General features: G+C 42.1%; 2 protein-coding genes across 17 annotated transcripts in view; one reads left to right on the top strand and one right to left on the bottom strand.

The window, feature by feature from the left end:
• Positions 1-23,501, top strand: part of SRPK2 (SRSF protein kinase 2) — a 257,349-nt gene that overhangs the window by 13,958 nt on the left and 219,890 nt on the right. For 7 of the 16 annotated variants that reach the window (XM_057732317.1, XM_057732323.1, XM_057732324.1 and 4 more), the window contains exons 1-3: positions 11,315-11,444; positions 11,987-12,041; positions 13,805-13,864. The exons of 1 other annotated variant lie outside the window; for it this stretch is intronic. In XM_057732317.1, the coding sequence (XP_057588300.1) occupies positions 11,415-11,444; positions 11,987-12,041; positions 13,805-13,864 (145 nt within the window). In that variant the 5' untranslated portion in view covers positions 11,315-11,414. Of the gene's footprint in view, positions 1-11,314; positions 11,445-11,744; positions 11,895-11,986; positions 12,042-13,804; positions 13,865-23,501 lie in introns of those variants that run through there. 8 more of the 16 variants (XM_057732321.1, XM_057732326.1, XM_057732332.1 and 5 more) reach the window with 3 other exon arrangements.
• LOC130851683 (high mobility group protein B3-like) lies at positions 18,960-19,571 on the bottom strand. The gene has a single exon (XM_057732347.1). The coding sequence runs from the start codon at positions 19,554-19,556 to the stop codon at positions 18,960-18,962; it is 597 nt and encodes a 198-aa protein (XP_057588330.1). The 5' UTR covers positions 19,557-19,571.

Below are 23,501 nucleotides of genomic sequence, written 5' to 3' on the forward strand. Positions count from 1 at the left end.
TGTCCCAGCTCTCCTACCTACTGCAAAATGGGGACTCTGGAATGTTTTCCAAAGCCAACAACCAATTCTCTGATTCTCAGGACACCAACTGAATATTCAACAGTTCAGTTCAGCTTTGATACCAGTTCCCCAGAGTTAGTGCACACCCCACAGTTTAAGGACTCAATCCCAGCTTCGGACACCAGGTGCACATCTTGGAGAGACCACCCATGCTTCTGACTGATTGGCTATAAACCAGGGCTTCCCACAACCCCTCCTCAGAACAGCTCACAGAACTCAGGAAGGCATTTTACTGATTTTTTATAAAGAATACAACTCAAGAACAGCCAAATAGAAGAGATGCATAGGACAAGGTATTGGGTGGTGGGGTGTAGTTTCCATGCCCTTTCTGGGCTCCCCACCTCCCAGCACCTTGAGGCTTCACTGCCTAGAAGCTCAAATCTCCTTTGAGAGTTTTTATAATAGAATAGTTCAGTCTTCAGCTCTCTTCCCCTCCCAGGAGGTCAGAGGTGGAGTTGAAAGTTCCAACTTTCTCATCATTTGGTCTTTCTGGTGATCAGCCTCATCTTGAGACTATCTAGGGGCCCTACCCTCAGTTGGCTAGGTGTCATTCACAGGGGCTTATAATGAATAACAAAAGACACTCCTGATACTCAGGAAATCTCAAAGGTTTTAGAAGTTCTGTGCCAGGGATGGGGATCGAAAACCAAATATATTTATTATACCACCGGGACATACACCCATACCTATGTCACAGGATGGGTTTGAAAAAAAAAAATTTAAATGGACTTGCATTCTTTTTGCCAGAAATTATATGTTAAATGTATATTCCTAGCCTATTACTTTGTTCTTTGTGGTTGCTCAAAAAAAAATTGTTGACTGACTGACCTTGCAGAGGCTTAGGTGCATTGGCAAGCATGCCTCAAATGAAGTCCGACGAGATTATATAGATATACATCTATGGTAGATTGTTGTAAAACGACCCTGATGAATCATGCCTCCCTGAATTCATGCCCTTGTGTGGTTGCCTTTCACAATGAAACTGGCCTTAGGATTTGCCTAAACCAATAGAATACTATCAAAATGCCATTGTGTGAGCTCTGGAGCCTACACAGCTTGTGTCTTCCCTCTCCTGGGACTGGCCATGTTAAGAAGCTCGGATAAACTACTTAACAATGAAAGATAACGTGCGGAGAGGTCTGAGCCTTCTAGTCCCTTCAAGGCCCCAAATATACGGATGAGGTCACCTTGGGCCTGCAGCTCTAGCTGACCCACCAGATGAATGCAGTAGCATGAATGACCCAGGTGAGATCAGGTGAAGAACTGCCCAGTGAACCCACAGAAGCATGAGAAATAATAAATCGTTGTTATAAGCTGCTAATTGGGGGTTGTTTTGCAGCCATAGACACTAAGGCAACACCCAGCTTGTGATGACCAGATGCTTTAGATGTGAGGTGATGGTGACTGTAGCATTAGACAGGAGAGGGAAACGAGAGGGAAAGACTGAGAACTAAAGAAATGTCTGAGGAGTCCAAGACAGGAGGTGCCTATATCACCTTGCATGATGACCTCAGAAATGTTCGCTTCCTCTCTGGTGACAAGTAGTGCATGAGAAGAGACATCCATTTGCTATAAGTCACTGCCTGTGATGAGTCAGAAAAACATGCCTTACATACCCAGAGATTAAAAAATATAATTGTCTATAATTCATAATTAGGTATATCTGCTTCCTCACCATTTTTTCAGTCACGTTATATTACTTGTAAAGTCAGAATGATGTCACCTTAACAATCTATATCGTATAAAACAGGCCTATGTAATTGGAAACTGTGTTGTTGTAGAAAGTATGAATATTTTTTATAAACAAGTGTATGTGTTGCCTTCACTCCTTCTCCTTCCCCCGCCCTAATTTTTGTTGAGTGGATTTAAGAGCACTGGATGGTGGTCAGCTTCCTTCATTAACATCTGCTAGCAAGTTGCTACTTTTTCTCTACTGTCTGTTTGCATCAGGAATCCTGAGTTCCCAGCAGGTGCTAGAAACCCATTGGTTCTTAAGAGTTTGGCTTGTGAAGGTTTCAGGCAGGGGTGCAGAAGCAGGTTGTTTGCCTTTGGGTTTGTATAGGTAATTCTTAAGACATCCCAGAGGTTTGAGGGGAGCACCCTGAAGTCTGAGTCACTCTCAGAATAAATCTCAAAGGGATTTAATTCAGTTTGGGATTCTCCACCAAAGATTCCTGAGAGAGGGTTTGAGCGATGAGGTTGATACTCCGTATGTGAGGCTGCCCTAGACCGTAAGCAGCTCGCCTGCCCCTGTTGTGTTGCCTGTGTTCCTGAGTTGTCATTTAAGCCGGCTGTGAGGAGAGAAATGGGTCTTGCAGGGCAACAGAAGCAACCTGGTGAAATGGAGGCCTGTTTATCTACAGCTGCCCAGTGGAATATATGCTGGGGTGACTGAGTATCCCCTAGAGGGGACCGACCTCAATTTATATTGCTGTTTCACATTAGTTCAACTGTGCAGAAGAACAGATTTAAACTTCCTCTCAGTATCTATTCAACATCATCTACTATGTGCCAGGCACTGATAGAGGAATTAAGGACACAAAGTCTGTCCTCAAGCAACAGAGTTTCGGTTTCTTTTTTCTTTTTTTTAATATTAATTAATTAATTAATTAATTTAATTGGCTGTGTTGGGTCTTTTTTGCTGTGCGTGGGCTTTCTTTAGTTGTGGTAAGTGGGGGCTACTTTTCACTGTGGTGCGCAGGCTCCTCCTTGCCATGGCTTCTCTTGTTGCAGCACATGGGCTCAATAGTTGTGGCTCACAGGCTCTAGAGTGCAGGCTCAATAGTTGTGGCTCACGGGCTTAGTTGCTCTACGGCATGTGGGATCTTCCTGGAGCAGGGATCGAACCTGTGTCCCCTGCATTGGCAGGCGGATTCTCAACCACTGCGCCACCTAGGAACCCCAAGTTTTGGTTTATTTAGCACTGCAACATAAAAATTCTGAAGCTGAGATTAAATTACAATAATGTGGAGTTTAGTGACTCTCTATTCTAAATTTTAAAAGTTCTGAGGATCATGTGTGAGATCCTGGGACTGTCTTAGAATCAATGCACTTATTGGTGCAACCACTTTCGAAAACTTTTTGGCAGTACCTGCTGAAAATGAACACACACCTACCCTGTGACCTAGCAATTCCATTTCAGGTGTATACACATTTCACCAGAGGTATGAGAATGTTCATAGCAGCTCTATTCATGATAGCCCAAACTGGAGACAACCCAATCATCTATTGCTGGTAGAATCATGTATCCATTAGAGAGAAAGCAGGAACTATTTACTTTTGTATTGCATTTAGATTGGATTAATAACAACAAAAAATTAATATAAGGTATTGCTTGGTTAAGGAGGTATTGGAGAACTAAAAACGAGTAAAGGGGACACAAGTAACACAGTAATGATGCAGGAATCATTGTCCACCCCCAGGCTGGGGAACACAGTGCAGAGGTGGGGTATCAGACCTCAGAAGCTTAGAGGAGGGAGCTGGGACCCAGATGTCTGAGGAGGGGTTATGGCCTGGCCTTGATTGTGCTTCTAAAGGGAGACAATGAAGCTGATTTGAGGAACACCACAAAACTTGAGACTGGAACCAACTGCTGCTAAAAAGGGCCTGTGCCAAGAGGATGGCGACAGGAACAGCCCGCAAACTGGAAGGAGCAAATCCCTTCTCGCTTCTCCGGCCTTCCAGTCTCCCTCTAGCGCCCCCAACTGGCAGAACTAATGGGAATCGACTGGCAAAGGAGAAATGTTAGCTGAGTCGCATCTCCCTCATTACAAAGCTGAGAATAGGGTGAGTTTGGGGTTGAGACAGTAGTTTAATAAATAGCACCTCTGGATTTTTTTTAAAAAGTGTATTCATGAAATACTATACAGCAATGAAAAGATTATTAAACATAACACATGGCTCAGTCTCACAATATAATATTGAGCAAAAGAGGCCAGATGCAAAAGAGTACCTAGTGTATGATTCCATTTCCTATAAAACTAAAAACCAGGTAGCATTCATCAGCAGTTGTTACAAGAGGTAACCTTGATAGGAGCAGTAACTAAGGAGGGACAAAGGGGGCTTTCGAGGGACTGGTAATGTTCAATACTTTTAAACATAGGTGTTTCGCTTTATTTTACCCTTGTGCTTTATGCATGTTTCTGTATGTATATTATGTAAGAAAAAAGTTTAAAAAGCAAGTTCAATTAAATAATAATGAGGATTATAAAGCTACTTTTTAATGGTAAAAGTATATTTTATCTCCAGATACAATGCCTAAACCTACCTGAAGATTACAAATATACATTTTGAAGAATTGTTATGAATTATGCTTGAACAGAATATTTAACTGTGAGCAAAATCATATTCAGTTTAGGTTTTTTTTAAATTAATTTTATTTGTTTATTAGCTTCATTGGGTCTTCATTGCTGCACACGGGCTTTCTCCACTTGAGGCGAGTGGGGGCTACTCTTCGTTGCGGTGCGTGGGCTCCTCGTTACAGTGGCTTCTCTTGTTGCAGAGCATGGGCTCTAGGTGCGTGGCCTTCAGTAGTTGTGGCACATTGGCTCAATAGTTGTGACTCATGGGCTCTAGAGTGCAGGCTCAATAGCTGTGGCACACTGGCTTAGTTGCTCTGCGGCATGTGAGATCTTCCCAGAGCAGGGCTCGAACCCGTGTCCCCTGCGTTGGCAGGTGGACTCTCAACCACTGCGCCACCTAGGAAATCCCTCAGTTTAGTTTTTATATTAGATTTTATATTGAATTTTTAAACCAGTTACAGTAAAATAGAAAACCAAATTCTTATACTCTGAGAGTTCAGATATTTGAGAAATGAATATTCTGTCATGGCTTTATCCATGTCTAAATGCTTGAAAGAAATGGAGCCCAGGGTGGGGAAGTTCAACATAGTTTGTTATGGCCAGACCATTTAATCTATTTAGATATGTGTGGACATATTATTTTTTTAATTAATTAATTTATTTATTAATTAATTGGCTGCTTTGGGTCTTTGTTGCAGCGCATGGGCGTTTGCTAGTTGTGGCGAGTGGGGGCTACTCTGTTGTGGTGCTCGGGTGGCTTTTCTTGTTGCAGAGCATGGGCTCTAGGTGCGTGGGCTTCAGTAGCTGTGGCTCTCGGGCTCTAGAGCACAGGCTCAGTAGTTGTGGTGCATGGGCTTAGTTGCTCCGTGGCATGTGGGATCTTCCCCGACCAGGGCTCGAACCCCTGTCCCCTGCATTGGCAGGCGGATCCTTAACCACCGTACCACCAGGGAAGCCCTGTGTGGGCATCTTAGTCACTATTCTAAATCCATCCTAATCCAGCCCTGCACGAATTTTCAGGAGTGGTTTTTTCAGCTGCTTTATGTAAAAGTCACATACAGAAGGCATTTTATTTATAATAAATGTATTACTATTGATGATTTTCTCTACATAATCTTTCTAGTCTTTATCCCCCTTTCTTTAGTCTGAATGTTGGACTGAAAATTCCCTTTCATTTCTACTATTTAGACAGTATGAATGAGAGGTCTCAAAGGAGTCTCACTTGCAAATTAGAGGCAACAAAGGAAAGAAGGAATGACCCCATGTGGTGGTTTAAAAATATGTCCGCACACTCTCAGATAATCCTCCCTACAAGAAGTGGCTTAATTCCCCTCCTTTGAGCCTGTGCTCTCCTTGTTTCTAATGGATAGAATGTGGTGGAAATGGTGGATTGTGACTTCTGAGGGTAGGTCATAAAAGGCATTGCAGTTTCTGGGGTCTCTGGGACCCCTCACTCTGGGGGAAGCCAGACACTCCAGCAGCCCTATGGAAAGATCCAGGTGAGGGGAGTAAGGCCTCTCTGAAACAGCCAGCAAGAACCTGAGGCCTCCCACTGACAGCCATGTGAGTGAACCGTCTTGGTGACAGATCTCTCAGCCTTCCTCAAGCTTCCAGATGACTGCAGCCCCAGATGACATCGTCATTTTCCAGCTAGACTGCTCCCAAGATCCCGGACCACAGAAATCGTGAGATAATAAATTCTTGTTTTAAGTTGCTAAATTTGGGAGAGGTTTGGTATGCAGCAATAGATAGGTAATACATGTCTTAATGTACATATAAATATGAATAGCTAATTTTGGGGGGAACACTTAGATCCTTTTCTAAGCATTTTATATGAAATAACTCATTTAATCCTCACAACAAATGTATAAGATAGGTATTACTACTCTCTGCATTTTGCAGATTGGGAAACTGAGGTACAGAGAAACTGAGAAACTAATCCAAGGTTACTGAGCTAATGGCAGAACTAGGATTTGAACTCTCTGACAGTTTGTCTCTACTATTCTGTACACTAACTTCTGTGCTGCACTGTTAATAATGGTGCCACTGAGAAATACGCTATAATGAAATAACAAGAGATAGGCTTAATCTTCATAATAGAAGGTATAGATTAGATATAAAGAAACTCTTCTAAAAATTTAAAAGTGTTGGGGTGACTTTAGAAGGAAGCTAGGTTCTCATCCACAAAAGGCCCCAGGATTGATTATATGACCTCTCAAGTCTGTTTCCAATTTTATGACACACTAAATATACCTTCTAAGGTACAATATGAGTCAGTAACTCTACTTGGAAATACTGGAGTGCAGTTGGATTTATAGCATTCTTTAATTTGTTTCTATACTTGATAAAAATTAATATGATGTGTCCATCTTCAATTCCATTGTGCTCAGTTGGGGAAAAATGCATATGTACTGCCCTTTTCATTTATTTTGGACTGCTACAGAAACCTGTATTTAGTTTTAATACTTTCCTTTCTTTAATATTCACATAATTAATTTGATATATGTAGAAATAAATGATGTAGAAAAAAATTAAACTCCTATTACTTTGCTTTTTTTTTTTTTTTTTGTATTTCTTTCAAAATGCCATTCTACATTTTGATGCATCTCAAAGAAATTTTTAATTTCCAAATCAGCAGAGACTGGGTTCATAATTTATCATTCTTTAAACATCTAATATTGTATGTGTAATGTTCATTAATAATTAGGTTGGCATATTTTAATTCAATAAATTCACAAATATTCTAGGTGGCAAATATAGTTCCTAATTTATAGAAATAAAAAGACTGGCAAGATCACCTTAACATTGGGAATTCCCTGGCGGTTCAGTGGTTAGGACTCCATGTTCTCACTGCCAAGGGCCCAGGTTTGATCCCTGGTCAGGGAACTGAGATCATGAATGCTGTGTGACATGGCTAAAAAAAAAAAAAAAAAAAAAATCACCTTAAGGTTTTTAAACAGTGTTACCTCCTCAGTGAGGCCTTTCCTAAACACTTTCCCAACAGGTTGTTGTTTTGTTTCATTTTGTTTTTCTTTTTCTAGATGCTATCACCATCTAGTAAACAGAGTATTATATTTTGCATATTTGCTTTGTTTATTTTCTGTCTTCTGGCAGTAGAATGTAAGCTTCATGAAGGCAGGATTTTTGTGTGTTTTCTATGCTGTACACTCAATATCTAAAATAATACCTGCTATATAACAGGTGTTTGATAAGTATTTATTGAATAAATGAATGCAAAAAATCCAGCAGATTGGGTATGTGTCTCCCAACTACTGTTCGTGGTAATTACTATTTATTGAATATTAGCTTATTTATCATATTGATCTGGGAAGACTGTTACAGTTATTACTGTTTTCCATATGTTGTAGTTAAGTAACAAGGTTAAACAAAAATTAAGCAGCAGAAATTGATTTCAACACCAAGATGAGAAAGAAGCCAGTAACAAGGCCACATATGGTAGGATTGCATTCATATGATTTGTCCAGAATAAGCAAGTCTATAGAGAGAAGGAAGATGAGTGGTTGGCTAGGGCTTGGGCAAAGGGGGGTTGGGGGAAATGGGGAGTGACTGTTAATGGGTATGGAGATTCTTTTAGGGGTGACAATTTTTTTAAAATTTATCATCTTAAACTTAAAAAAAAAACCAACAAAAACATTTTATTTGTTTAGTTGTGCCAGGTCTTAGTTGCGGCAGGCAAACTCCTTAGTTGTGGCTCACCAGCTCCTTAGTTGTGGCATATGGGCTCCTTAGCTGTGGTGTGTGAACTCTTAGTTGTGGCATGTATGTGGGATCAAGTTCCCTGACCAGGGATCAAACCCAGGCCCCCTGCACTGGGAGCACAGAGTCTTAACCACTGCACCACCAGGGAGGTCCCTACAAAAATGTTTTAAAATTAGATTGTGGTGGTGGTTGCACAGCCCTGTGACTATATTAAAAACCATTGAATTTTGTATCTTAAATGGGTGAATTGTATGGTATGTGAATTATACCTTAATAAAGCTGTTAAAAATAATAAAAGAAAGTGGTTTCAAACTCAGATTTCTTTGGTTTCAAAGCTTCTGGTCAGCTTCTAGGAGGAGCCAAAACTAGAGAGATGGCTGGTTCTGAGACCCAGTTAGGGAAAGCACAAGGTTTCCTGGAACATCTTGTGCCAGAAAGTAAAGATGTGCTCAAAAACTGATTGGAACATGTCCAAAGACAGCAAGTTGAAAGCATCTTCCCTGGTGAAATATGGGACAATTCAAGAATCAAAAATCAAAGTGACAGTCGATATTGATACTAAAGACAAAAACCAAAAATCAAGCCAGAAATGAACAGAAAACAAAGTGATGGCAGGAGAAATGAGAGCTCTTCCTTATATAAGCATGTCACCTAATTAACATAGTTGGAACAGATGGACAGGACTATAATATCATTGTTCTCCAACCAGTATAATAGTAATTGATGCAAACAGATATCATGGATGGATGCTAGCCCATGGAGTGAAGGATTCTTAGGGAAGGATACTCAGAGTCTCAAAGTATTACCCCACTGGTTACTTTTTTAAAAATTGAGGTGAAATTCACCTAACATGTTAATCATTTTAGAGAGAAGAATTCAGTGGCATTTATTACATTTACAGTGTTGTGCCACCACCACCTCCACCTAGCTCCAAAATATTTTCATCACTACAAAATAGAACCCCTTATCCATTAAGCAATTGCTCCTTATTTCCCCTTCCCCCAGCCATGGGCCACCATGGCTCTGCTTTCTGTGGATAGGCTTATTCTGGATGTTTCATATAAATGGAATAGAACAAGAGATGACTTTTTGTGTCTGGCTTCTTTCACTTCGCATAATATTTTTGAGGTTCATTCATGTTGTAACATCTACCAGTATTTCATTCCTTTTTATGGCTGAAAAATATTTCATTTTATGTCTATACCACAATTTGTTTATCCATTCATATGTTGATGGATATTTGGGTTGTTTCTTACCTTTTGGCTACTATGATTAGGGATGCTATGAACATTTGTGCACAAGGATTTGAGTACCTGTTTTCAATTCTTTTGAATATACACCTGGGAGTGGAACTGCTGATAATTCTATGTTCAGGTTTTTTAGGAATTGTGGAACTGTTTTCCACAGTGATTGCACCATTTTACATTCCTAGAAGTAAGGTATGAGTATTCCAATGTCTCTACATCCTCACTAACACTTATTTTTCATCAAATAGAATTATAGTCATCCTAGCAGGTGTGACGTGATACCTCGTTTTGGTTTTGCTTTGTATTTCTCTAATGATGCTGGGCATCTTTTCATGTACCCGTTGGCAATTTGTATATCTTCTTTGGAGAAATGTCTGTTCAAGTCTTTTGCCCCTTTTTTACACAGACTACTTTTTAAATACAAAGGAAAAACAGGCACCTTTACCATGGAGAAATGATTACATGTAACATCACCAATAATAGTGCAAGCTGACATAGTATCCCTCTTGAAGCAGCATACTAAGATGAATACATTGTCTATACAGTATACGTGACAAAATTATTTAACTTGAATCTAATAGGTAACAGATGAATACAAATTGAGAAATATTCTGCAAACAGTAGAATTGAATTCTTCAAAAAAGTGAATGTTACAAAATAAAAAAACAAAAAACAAAACCCAGAGATTATTCTAGACTAAAGGAACTTAAAAAAGACATGACAGTTAAATGCAGTGTATGATCTTTGATTGTATTCTTGATTGAGAAAAAAGCTAAAAACGACTTTTCAAAAATTTCAGTATGGCTGATGTATGTTACAGATAATAGTATTATAATGATATTAACTTTTCTTGGAGTGATAATGGAATTCTGATTATGTAGGAGAGTATCTTTGTTCTTAGTAGATATTTAGAGATATTTGGGGTAAAGAGTAATAAAGTCTGCAAAAAAATCATTCATCATTAAAACAATGAAATACACAAATGTGGTGAAATGTTCAAAACTGATGAATATGGGTTACTATAGGTGTCCACTATGTTTTTCTCATAACTTTTCTGTAAGTTTGAGATTTTTTAAATAAATTTATTTATTTATTTATTGGCTACATTGGGTCTTTGTTGCTGCACACGGGCTTTCTCTAGTTGCAGCGAGCGGGGGCTACTTTTCATTGTGGTGCACGGGCTCCTCATTGTAGTGGCTTCTCTTGTTTCAGAGCATGGGCTCTAGGTGAGTGGGCTTCAGTAGTTGCGGCACACGGGCTCAGTAGTTGTGGCTCAGGCTCTAGAGTGCAGGCTCAATAGTTGTGGCGCACAGGCTTAGTTGCTCTGTGGCATGTGGCATCTTCCTAAAGCAGGGATGGAATCAGTGTCCCCTGCATTGGCAGGCGGATGGATTCTTAACCACTGCGCCACCTAGGAAGTCCCAAGTTTGAGAATTTTGGAAAAAAATATCCAGAAAGTAAAAAGCGCTTCAAGTTCAAGCAGTGCTATTCCCGTGGGTTTAGGATCTTTAAAATAAAGCTAGCTACTCTGATCAGTTAAGAATGTAGTTGAGAGAGTAAATGGTCAAGATGAGTATTTTCAATTATAAATATAATTAAATAAACAGCGGATCACTGAAGTTATCATTTTATCCCCCAATCAACTTAGAGTCAGCTAGGCCCAAATTTGAATTATTGCTGGCTAAAATGCTTAACCTCTTCAGGACTCAGTTTCCTGTTTGTAGAAATAACTCCTTGGTGGGCTGTTGTGTTAAATCGTTACATACATGGTACTTAATGAACTGGGCTTTAATTCATGTGCAAAAGCTTAATCCTGCTTTCCATGCTATTTTCATCTTTTCCTTCATTACACTCAAGCAATCCTGTGGGGTAGATAAAGGTGTGAGAAGATGACTTTTCCAAGGTCATACAGCTAGTGAAAAACCCAGGTTTCCTAGCTCTTGGTCCTGTGCCCTTTCCACACCCGCCAGAGAGGAGGAAGCGGCGCTCATGGGGATGCAAGGATGTAGAGGAGCAAAGGGGGAGAAGAGGCCTCGTGAGGAGAGGTGGTGTGAGAGCCGCGGAGGTGCCGGCCAAGGAAGGGCGCATGGAGAGACGGGCGGTGCGACCGGCCGGGGTGGGTAGGGGCGAGGCTGTGGTGGGAGAGGAAGGGTCGCGCGGGCTGGGTGCCGGGGAAAGGCGGGGAGGCCTGGGCCAGCCGCGGGGGCGCAGGAGGCGGAGGCCCCGGCCGCTGGCTGGAGCTGGGGAGCCGTGGGAGGGAGGGGCGGTGGTCGTGGGGGGGGTCACCTCTGCCCAGGTGGGCCGGGCGGGTGGGTTCGGGGCGCGTGGGCGGGGCCGGCACGGGGGTCTCGACCCCACTGGGCGGGGGCGGGGCCGGCCGGGGGCGGGTCTTGCTGGGCCCCCCGCGGGAGCGGCGGCGGCGGCGGCGGCGCAGGCGCGGTTCCCGCCTCCTCCCGGCCGGCGGAGCGAGTGGAGGCTGCAGCTCGGCTGGGCACCCGTGTCGCCGCCGCCGCCGCCGCGACGCCCCCGCCCTCCTTCTCCGGCGTCGGAATGAGCTCCCGGAAAGGTGAGTGGCCCGCGGCGTCCCCTGCTCCCAGCCACGCGGCCCCGCAGGCCGGCCTGCCCGCCCGACCGTTAATGTGTGTCTTCTTTCCTCAGTGCTGGCCATTCAGGCCCGAAAGCGGAGGCCGAAAAGAGAGAAACATCCGAAAAAGTGAGTCCACGCCGCGCCAGTCCCCGGACCCCAGCCTGCGCCCGGTCGGGGTTCGCCCGCCAGCGCGCAGGGGAAAGTTGCCCGGATTCCCGGGGCCGGCAGGCTGATCCCCTGGGACGCCGGCGCTCGCCTCCTGCTCGCCCCGCGGGCGGCCCGGGGGGAGGGGCGGGCGGGCAGGCGGGGGAGGGGCGTGCGCGAGCCCGCGGAGCGTCCCCGGCCCCCTGGCCCCCGGGGCCCCCAGCCGCCGCGGCCGTCGGGGGCGGAAGGGCGACGAGGCGCCGGGCGTGCGCACCCTCCCCGGCGCGCCGAGCTGGCTCGGGGGTCGCGGGCCTTCCTGGGAGGGGCGCTGGCGTCCGTCGCCCGGGCCGCGGCGCCGCGTGCGGGCGTGAGGCGGCTGCAGCCCTCCCACCTGGGCGCCGGGGCCCTAGAGGAAGAGGAGCCGAGGGGGCGAGAGTGTGTGTGTGTGCGTGTGTGCTGCCTCCTCGTCCTCCCCGGCCGCCGCCTCTCGGCCTTTCTGCTGAAAACCCGAGCTGGTTGTCAAGTGGTTTGCCTCGGGCGTGTTCCTGGCGCGAGTTCAGCTCCGAGACCTGTGCGTTTCGGCGCTCGGGGTTTTTTTCCCCGAAACTTTCTGCCCGGGCCGAGCGTGACTTCGCTGCGCTGCGGCTGCGCTCGGGTGTGGGGCTGAGCGGGGCGGGTGGACGTGCGCGCGGGCGGTTCCCGGAGCGGCGCCTCAGCCCCTCGTTGTGCCGGGAGGCGGTGAATAGGGCGGTGATATTTCAAACGTGCCAGCCGCCAACCACCTCCAGCCTGGCCCGGGAAGCCTTTCCTGGAGAGCTGCTCCGAGACCGACCGCAGAGCGCCGCCGTGTTTCCTTTCCCTTTCTTTTCCTAATGTTGAAGAATCTACCAGCGTTCAGCATCTTTACTCCTTCTGCTAGACTTGTGGCTTCACTCTTCCATTTGAGCAAGAAGTACTCTGTGGTATATTTGACACGATGGGGATAGTCCGCGATCATGTTTAAATAAAATCATGAAGCGTTTGTGGTTGGTTTGTTTCCTTTGGGGGAGTAGCCTGCAGCATTCCTAGGCTTTATCCCTTCCCATTCGCTTTGGTCTCAGCCTAGGGAATTTCATACCCATGGTGGCGTCTATGAAAACTGGCTAAGTCGTTACTAATGTGATGGATGCATCGTGACAGGATTTGTGTTCACTGAAACCGGAATATAACTTGAAAGTATGTTTAGGATGTCACAAAATGTGGACAGCGACATGGTAAAGCCTTTTTTAAAAAACAAACAACAAAAAACTGTTAGAGTGAGGGAAAACTATTAAGGGCTTGAACGGGTGGGTAAAAATTGGATATTGGATTCTTAAGACGTTAAATCTCAATGGATATTTGGTAGTTTTAGATGCTTTAAAAATTAATGCTAGCAATCAGAACCTTATATTTGGGATTTCCTTTGGTGAACGACAGAAGTTTAGCCTGTAAGTGAGGAGAACTGTAATGTTTAGGCTCCTGAATTGGGTCACAACTTTCAGCTCAAAGCATGTATTTCCACATAGCCCATTTTGTTCAGGAAAGTTAAAAGGAGTTGAAAAAAGCATTCACCTAGTTTTGGGGATGCGTCTGTGTGTGTGTGTGTGTGTGTGTGTGAAGGTGGATAAATGTATATATGTTTCTGTGTTTTATATATATATACGTAAATGTAGAAAACAGTTTCAGTTAAAGTCAGTCAACGTGTGTTTCATATTTTCATATTTCAGGGTATGACTTTCCTAATGGCCAAGAGCCTTTTTTGGTGTGCTGCAGTTTGGATTTATGTGGTATGTTTATAAAGAATTAGCGTATATCCACAATATTCAACTTCCACTTTCACAGGTTAATCTATCAGCTTTTTTCTATTGTCTGTTGTAGTTACGTTGACTAGATATGATGAAAGCCCCCTCAACCAATGACTGAATGAAATGGTCGGTCTGCAAGGACCAGGAGAAGACCAGCGCTATTACGTAATTGTTTGATTGAGGCAATGTGATTTTCACTTTGTTCTTTTAAACAAGACAGTATTATTTTAAAGGAATCCTTGATGTGATTGATCTATTCATATATTCAACAAGTATTTGCATGCTTTTCCTAGGCAACAGTGATAGAGCTTTGAACAAGACAAGCAAAGCTCCTCTTGATGATTATTTTCCAGATAGTGCTGAGGGATAGGGAGAAAATGAAGACGGGGGTGCCTTAAGTATAGTGGTAAATGACATTTGAAAACTGTGCCAGTCAATGTGCTGCTTGCTTTTACATGCATTTATCCCTTGTGATAATTCTTTGAGGGTAGGCACTGTTGTTATCACCACTTTACAAATGAAACGGGGGCACAGCATCAGTAAGTAACATATCCAGCTATTAAGTTGAATCTAGGCAGGCTGGGACCAGAGTCCCCGCTCGGTTCTCTGAGGAGGTGACATTTGAACAGAAGTTAGAATAAGGAGGAGGAGATGGGAGTGTGGCAAAGGCCCTGGGGAGGTATGGGTTAGGAATGTTGGAGGAACCCAAAGATCAGAGTGGCTACAGTGCTACCCAAGAGGATGGTGAGCGGGGAGGAGTTAGAATGGGTAGGGCCTGGCCTTATAGGCCATTGGGAGGCATACAGATGGGAGTGGCAGGGTCTGATTCCTGTTTTAAAAAGAGTACTGGCTGTCAGTGTAGAGAATGGATTATGGGGGGTGAGGAGAAGTAGAAACTGAGAGCTGGCCTTCCATAATATGTGGGGAAACCATGGTCACTTGACTCGGCGCAGGGGAGAAGTGATGGTAGTGGGACATCAGAAGACTGGTAGCCTCAGAGGTATTCCGCATTTTACAGACAGCTCTGATAGAGGGTAGGGTCACACAACTAGCTTAGTTTGGACCAGAATTCAGTTCTTCTTATGCCCAGTGTTTTTGCTTTTTGATTAATTTTCCAGAGGAGGAAAGGGAGTAATTGATCTAATTTTAAGCTATATTAATATAATAACTGGCAAACTTGAGTTATGTGATTACGTGGGCCTGGCTTGATGTAATATGATTTACTTTTGTCATTATCTGCTTGTATATGCAAGTGGCACTTCATTTATTTTAATTCAGTTCAATTCTGTGAGTTTTTATGAATTGATCCAGTTTCTATAGGCTGTTTTTTTAGAGTACTAAAATTTGTAGTTGTCAGAAATAAGATTAAGATTTCTCAACTGAGTTTGTTAGCTTGTCAGATTGTTCCAGTGAGTTTATTTTGGTAATTATTAATTGTGCTGCATTGTGAGTAACAGGCAGCAGGAAAGAACTACAATGTCATTCAAGTGCGAATCTTAAGAATTAGTTAAATTACATGGCTTGGATAGATTTTTGCTTTGGGGCCTGTGCATATGTATAAAATTTTTTAAAGATTTTTTTTTTTATTGATTTTTTTCCACACGTAACTTTTCTTGAAACATAATTCCCATGGCATAAAAATTATTTCTAAAAATTTAGTTTTTAAAGTGTATAATCTTTTTTTTTTAGTATATTCCCAAAGTTGTGCAACTGTTATCCAATTTCGGAACATTTTCATCACCCCAAAAAAGAAACCCCGTACTTGTTTGTCACTCCGCATTTGGCCCTGTCCCCAGCAATCACTTTGTTTCTATAAACGTATCTGTTCTGGATGTTTCATATAAATGGAATCATACAATATATGATCTTCTGTCTCTTAGCATAATGCTGTCAAGGTTCATCCATGTTGTAGTATGTATTGGTACTTCTTTCCTTTATATTGCCAAGTAACATTTCGTTGTGTTGATATACTGTGTTTTAGTTAGCCATTCATTGATGGACATTTCGGTTCTTTACACTTTTTGACTATAAATTATTTTTTTAACACCTTTACTTACAATTAAAACTTTTAATTTTGAAATAGTATGACTTGCAAGAAGTTGCAAAAACAGTACTGAGAGTTCCCTGTATTCCCTTTATCCAGCTTCCCCCAGTGGTAATATCTTCCATAACTAAGAACATTGTTGAAACCAGGGAATTTATTTGGGCACAATACTATTTTTTTTTTTTTTTTACAATGAACTGCATATATTTAGAGTGTAAAATTTGGTATCCCAGTCTCCCAATTCACACAATACTATTAATTCAAGTAAGATTTTACTAGTTTTTACATACACTGTGTATGTGTGCAGTTCTATCAAATGTTATCACTTGTGAAATCATCACCACGATTAGGATGCAGATGTTTCATCATCGCAAAGAAACTACCCCTTGTTGTACCTTTTAATAATCGTATCCTTCCTTCAGCCCTAACCCCTAGTAAGTTCTGATCTGTTCTTTATCACTGTAATTTTGCCACTTTGAGAAAGTTGTATAAATGGATTTGTATAGTATGTAAATTTATTATTATTTTTAAAATTAATGTTTATTCATTTTTGGCTGTACTGCACAGTATATGGGATCCTAGTTCTCTGACTAGGGATCAAACCTGTGCCCCCTTGCAGTGGAAGTGTGGAATCTTAATCACTGGACCACCAGGGAAATCCTAGTATGTAACCTTTTTTTTAAAATTTTTTTTATAAATTTGTTTTTTTATTTTTTTATTGACTATATTGGGTCTTTTTTTGATGTGCGCAGGCTTTCTTTAGTTGTGGTGAGTGGGGGCTACTCTTCGTTTTGGTGCACGGGCTCCTCATTGCCGTGGCTTCTCTTGTTGTGGAGCATGGGGCTCTGGGCGTGTGAGCTTCAGTAGTTGCAGCACATGGGCTCAATAGTTGTGGCTCTAGAGCGCAGGCTCAAGAGTTGTGGCACACAGGCTTAGTTGTTCCACGGCATGTGGGATCTTCCTGGAGCAGGGATCGAACCAATGTCCCCTGCATTGGCAGGTGGATTCTTAACCACTGTGCCACCTAGGAAGCACCAGTATGTAACTTTTTGAGATTCACTTTTTTCAGGTAGAATAATGCCCTTGAGGCTCATACACGTTATTGGTGTATCAGTAACTTATTCCTTTTTATTGCTGAGTAGTATTTCACTGTGTGAATGTACCACAGTGTGTTCATACGTTATTTATTCACCTGTTGAAACACACGTGGATAGTTTTGGATTTTTGATTCTCACAAATGAAGCTGCTGAACATTCCTGCACAGGTTTGTATGTAAACATGTTTCCACTTCTGTAGGATACTAAAGAGTATGATTGCTGGAGGACTTAATGTTTGTATTTTGACTTTCTAGCAAGTTAGCAACTTGATCTCTTGGTATCTGTCTATTCCTCTCTCTCTGTTTTCCTCTGCATGATGTCTGTGATCTGTGTATACACTGTTGGTGATGGGATTCTGTATCGTTTGGGCTCTTGATTTTCTATTAGCAGGTATTTTCTATTAGCAGGTAGATGTGGTAGGTTATTGCTTATCTGTATTCTTATAGTATGCATGAGCTCTGACTGCCACCGAAAATGATAGGCATTGGATTGGTGGCATTGGGTCAGTAAATCACAGGTGAGACAATTTAGGAATGTTTTCATACAAGTTTATATCTTTATTAGGTAAGTCTCAACACTTCCCTGTAGTGTCAGCTCAGGCTCACAAGCCCATGACTTTGAAATCCCTCCCATTGGAGGAAATGACTTATTTTTGACTTCTTGCTTCATTATACTCTTATATATTCAACCATACCTCGTGTTGCAGATACCTAGTGCTAGACAGTTTGTTGGATGCTAGGAAGAGTAAGATAAATAAATCCCTGTGCTAACCGGCAAGTAGGAGAGATTGCCTATCCAGCAGACCATTGCAGAACAGTGTGATGAGCACTGTAAGCTTCAGGTACAGTGGTGCTTTGATTGTTAAGGGAAAGCTTTAGGAAGAGACCTTGTTTGATTTTAGCTTTATTGTTATTTTAATGAAATAGCTTAATTTTTTTTTAAAATGTAATACTGTTTAACTTCAAAAACATTTCAGCATTCTAAACATACAAAAAAAAATAACAGAACGTTGCAGATCGTGTTTAGTACAGAAGGTTCTTGAACTTTCATCGATGCAGTGGCTCTTGGCTTTGCTGACAATGAAGAGTTCTACGGTTTGTTTAGAAAACAAACAGTTTTAAAACTACCACACTTCAACTAAAAAGGATCCAAAACACTTCTCATGCCAGTGAACCCCCCCTTTTCCACAGCTAAGAATGGCAGTGGGATGCGATGTCTCTATATACAAAACAAGACAACCTGAAGCTAAACGGATGCCCACTGCAGTGGCCACAGGTCCAGCCCCACAGTGCACGCCCTGAGCTACAGCTCCTCTGGAAGGCATCGCCCCCACAGCCTCCACGCCAAGCAAGGAGCGTCAAGAGTGTGTCTCGGTTGCTTTGTTCTTTTTACAAACTATAGATTATGTACAGCTGAGAACTCAGGATTCCTAGCCAATGACCATAGGGTTAACACACCACCTTACAAAAATTAAAAAAAAAAAGCCAGAAACATCTTTAAATGCCTTGTCACACCAACAGCAAAGTGCACAGAGTGAGAACACGAGAGCCTTTTCCTTTTTAAAAATGTTTGGAAATATGTACAACTTTGATACAGTTTCCGGGTGCTCCAGACACCCATGTCCACTTCATGTAAAGCACTGACAATCGCTAGAGCACTCTGAGAGACTACGATATGGTCATGATCCATTCGGGCAATTAAACCTAAGGAGGGCAACAGACACGTCTCGGCTGAGAGGTTTGTTAAGCACGGCGCTCCCTACTCTAAGGTATCCACAAGGAGACAGGTCAACAGTTTTTTGTTTTTTTTTTGGTACACGGGCTTAGTTGCTCCGCAGCATGTGGGATCTTCCTGGAGCTGGGATCGAACCCGTGACCTCTGCATTGGCAGGCGAATTCTTAACCACTGCGCCACCTAGGAAGCCCAACAGTTTTTTTTATTCATCCTCCTCCTCCTCCTCCTCGTCCTCCTCGTCGTCTTCATCTTCCTCTTCCACCTTTTTCCGGGCAACTTTAGCAGGACCCTTGGCACCATCAAACTTCCCTTTAGACTTATAATCTGCGACATCCTTCTCATATTTCTCCTTGAGCTTTGCTGCCTTGTTGATGTATGGCTGCTTCTTGCTGTCACTTAAGTTATTCCACATCTCGCCCAGCTTCTTTGCCACATCTCCAATAGAGATGCCAGGGTTTGTAGATTTGATCTTGGGGCAGAATTCGGAACAGAACAGGAAAAATCCATACGGTGGCCTCTTGGGGGCATTAGGGTCCTTCTTCTTCTTGCCTCCCTTAGCTGGTCCGTAATCCTTCATTTCCCGATCATAGCGCACTTTATCTGCCTTTGCCATTTCATCAAATTTAGACTTCTCTTTCCCAGACATCGTCTTCCACCTCTCAGAGCACTTCTTGGAAAACTCTGCAAAATTGACAGGAACCTCAGGGTTTTTCTTCTTATGTTCCTCTCTGCATGTCTGCACAAAGAAGGCATAAGCAGACATCTTGCCCTTTGGTTTCTTGGGATCGCCTTTAGCCATCTTGACTGTATTGTTCGCTAGTCTGGGCAGCGCAGGGCACGACGCTCCACAGCCTCGCGCTAGCTGCCTCCACGAGAGCCCTGAAATAGCTTAATTTTAAATGATGAAAGTAAGTAATATGGTCATGGTAGAAAATTCAGGGAATTCCCTGGCAGTCCAATGGTTAGGACTCCGAGCTTCCACTGCAGGGGTTACAGGTTTGATCCCTGGTTGGGGAACTACAATCCTGCAATTCAGGTTGTGTGGCCCAAAAAAAAAAAAAAAAAAAAAAAAAAAAATTTATACAATATGGAACAGTTTAAAGAAATAATCATTCGTTGTAGCTCTACCAATTATTTTGCTGTTACTTTTTTTTTTTTTTTTTAATATTTATTTGGTTGCAGCAGGCAGACTCCTTAGTTGTGGCTCTCTGGCTCCTTAGTTGTGGCATTCAAACTTCTAGTTGTAGCATGCATGTGGGATCTAGTTCCCTGACCAGAGATCGAACCAGCCCCCCCACTGGGAGCAAGGAGTCTTATCCACTGCACTACCAGGGACGTCCCTTGGTGTGTTATCTTTTTGCTTGTACATATTTTTGTTTTTAAAGAATTGAATTATAGTATATGTGTATATGTATATTTGGTGTATTATCCATTTGTGCATATTTTTTTCCAGCTTTGTTGAGATATTATTGCCATATAACTTATGTAAGTCTAAGGTGTACAATGTGATGATTTGGTACATGTATATATTGTGAAATGATTACCACATTAAGGTTAGTGAATACCTCCATCCCCTCACATAATTACTCTTTTCTTTTGTGGTGATAACATTTAAGCTCTTCGCCCCTAACTTCCAAGTATATAACGCAGTTTGCTTATGCATGTTTTTGTTAGTTTTTAAAAAAATTGAGTTATAGCATATATACAGGCATGTGTGTATAGTAAAGTAGTAAAGTGTGCCAATCTTAAGTGTATAGCTTGATGATTTTTACATATATTTATATCCTTGTAATCACTACTCAGATTAAGATACAGACCCTTCTAATACTCTGTGTGGTTCCTCAAACCTCTCCCCAGTTTATACCCTGCCACCCAGAGGTCACCGCTTTGCTGGTATGTGTCATTACTGATTAGTTTTGCCTGTTCTTGAACTTCATATAAATGGAATCATATGGTATGTACTCTTGTGTCTGGCTTCTTTCACTTAGCATGGTATCTTGTGAGATTTGTCCGTGTTATTGCAGGTACCAGTTATACTGTTTTTTGTTATTGTTTTGTTATGAAAGTAGTTTTGATTGAACTGCTTTACACTGTCACCTGCAGTGTATGATGTTTTGATTGTTCCGAGTCTCTGTAATACTTGATCATGTCGTTCTTTTTAATTTTAGCTATTCTGGTTATGTACTGATACCTCATTGTGATTTTAATTTGCATTTGCTTGAGTGATGGTTTTGAACATCTTTTCATGTTCAGTGGTCATTCAAATTTTCTGTTTTGTGCCTGTTTTGTCTTTTGACCATTTTTAAAAAATTGAATAGTAAGTTTTTTTTCCTTACAGAAAATGAGTTGAGATATAATTTACATACCATACAGTTCATCTGCTTACAGTGTACAGTTCACTAGTTTTTAGTAGATTCAGAGTTGTTAAACTGGATCTTGAAGAGCAAATAATAATTTGCCAAGTAAATAGGAGGGGGCAGGGTGAGGGCCTTCCAAGCAGAAGCAGTGCTGCAGTTGGTGTTAACATGTGGAGGTGTAAGTGGCATGCTTGTATTCTTGGAATGTCAAGCAGGCAGCTAAGGCTGGGGTGCAGGGTGCCGTGAACATTGAGTGGGGCTCATTGCTGTGGGTACAGATTGAGATGTTTAGAAAAGTTACTCTGGCTGCTGTGTTGACAATGGCTTAGAGGCAGGAGATCCATTAGGAGGCCATTGCAGGTGGCTTCAGGAGACTGGTGGGTATTAAGGGGGTAGAATTCACTGGATTTAGTGTCCAATTTAATGTTAGAGGAGAGTGGGAGGGGTCTAGGATGAATCCCAGGTTTCTGAATTAGCTACATTTGTGAATGGTGTTGCCATCCCTCAAGATAGTGAATGTACAGCAGCTTTGGGGAAAGCGAATGATGGTTTTTGTTATGCAGTTAGAGGTGTGTGGTTCACTTCCAGTTAGAGATATTGGTCAGTGTTTACCGCTAGAGTGCCAGGAAGAGCTCTGGTTAGGAATGCAAATGGGAATTGTTGGGTATGGTTGTTGGCAGCAGCTGGCTGAAGGTGTTGAATGTGAAGAGAAGAAAGCCACAGGTAGGGTAAAACAGGAGCCAGAGGGATAGGCGAACCAGGAGAAAGTTGATTCACAGAAACCAAGGGTATTTCAAGAAGGAAGTGGTCAACAGAACACAATCTGCAAAATAGTTCAAGTGAGATGCACCCTAATTGTGCTCTTTGACTTTGTCAGTTAGGAAATTAGGAAATTATTAGAGCCTACAGCTGGAGCAGTCTGCACAGCACTTTTGAACACAGGGAACCTGCTGCCCTGTGAGTGAGTGGGATGACAATGTACTCTTTTTTTAGATTATTTTAAAAGATTATTAGTTAAAAAAGCTTTCTTTGTGTAAAGGAGAAGAAGTGGTTCTTGAGAAGTGTTTTTTCCTCTCCCAAATGTAAGCCAATGGCAAGGAACTATTAGAAAGGGAAAAAATTCTGACAAGAAGGGGCATTTGAGCAAAAGCCCTGAGTTGACAGGAGGGGATGGGATCAGAGCACAGGTTTGTTTTGTACAGAAGGAGGATGTCTTCTTCCTCTGAGAAAAGGAAGGCTGTAGGATGCATGTTTTAAAAACATTGCTCCTAGACCTTGCTGGAATCTTACATAGTACATGATATAGGCACGGTACCATATTGTCTTTGGAAAAACCTAAAAAACTCAAAAGGGGAGACATCTGGCCTCAAGGTTGTGGACCTGTGGTAAGTGTGCAATAAAAATTGGCTGTGGTTATTAGGCTTTGGTTATTGTTGTCTTATATTTTTCTAAATGATTTGTCCGATCCTCCCAACTCTGTTGCGTCTCTCCATGTATGAGATTTGAGGTTGTTGACTTCTCTGTTCTGACTTTAGTTTACTGTTGTTTTAATTACTGTAGTTCTGAGTACGTTTCAGGTTTTGGTAGGGTAAGGACTCTCCCACATCTCATCTCCCACATACACCTTGTCACTCTTGTTTTCAGAATTTTTTTTGGCTATTCTTGCATATTATTAAGGTTATATTTCTAAGTTCCTCCTCCAGTTTATTTTTGCTATTTAGTTTAAAATAATATTGACTTTGAGGATTAATTTAGGGAGACCTGACAAGTCTTGAATTGGAAACACATTTAAAAAATTACTTTTTTTAGATGTGGTACATATATACAATGGAATATTACTCAGCTATAAAAATAAATGAAACTGGGACTTTTGTAGAGACATGGATGGACCTAGAGACTGTCATACAGAGTGAAGTGAGTCAGAAAGAGAAAAGCAAATATCGTATATTAACACATATATGTGGAATATAGAAAAATGGTACAAATCAACCAGTTTGCAAGGCAGAAATGGAGACACAGATGTAGAGAACAAACATATGGACACCAAGTGGGGAAAGTGGGGAGGGTTGGGGGGAATGAATTGGGAGATTGGGATTGCCATATATACATTACTAATAAGAAAAAAAAAAACCAAATTGTACACTCTAAATATATGCAGCTTATTGTATGTTAACTGTATCTCAATAAAAGTTCTTAAAAAATTTTACTTTTTTTCTGATTTTAAGAATATTGTGTACCATATCTGGAAACTATAAAAATGTATAAAGAAGAAAACAAAGGGAATTCCCTGGTGGTCCAGGGGTTAGGACTCGGCACTTTCATTGCCAGGGCCCAGATTCCATCCCTCGTGGCGTGGCCAAAAAACAAAAAAAAAAACCCCAAAATGA

This window comes from Hippopotamus amphibius, chromosome 4 (genome assembly GCF_030028045.1).
Source record: "Hippopotamus amphibius kiboko isolate mHipAmp2 chromosome 4, mHipAmp2.hap2, whole genome shotgun sequence".
Lineage (NCBI taxonomy): Eukaryota > Metazoa > Chordata > Mammalia > Artiodactyla > Hippopotamidae > Hippopotamus > Hippopotamus amphibius.

Excerpts from the sequence above, each read along its gene's own strand:
- LOC130851683 (XM_057732347.1), bottom strand. The coding sequence starts at position 19,556 with ATGGCTAAAGGCGATCCCAAGAAACCAAAGGGCAAGATGTCTGCTTAT.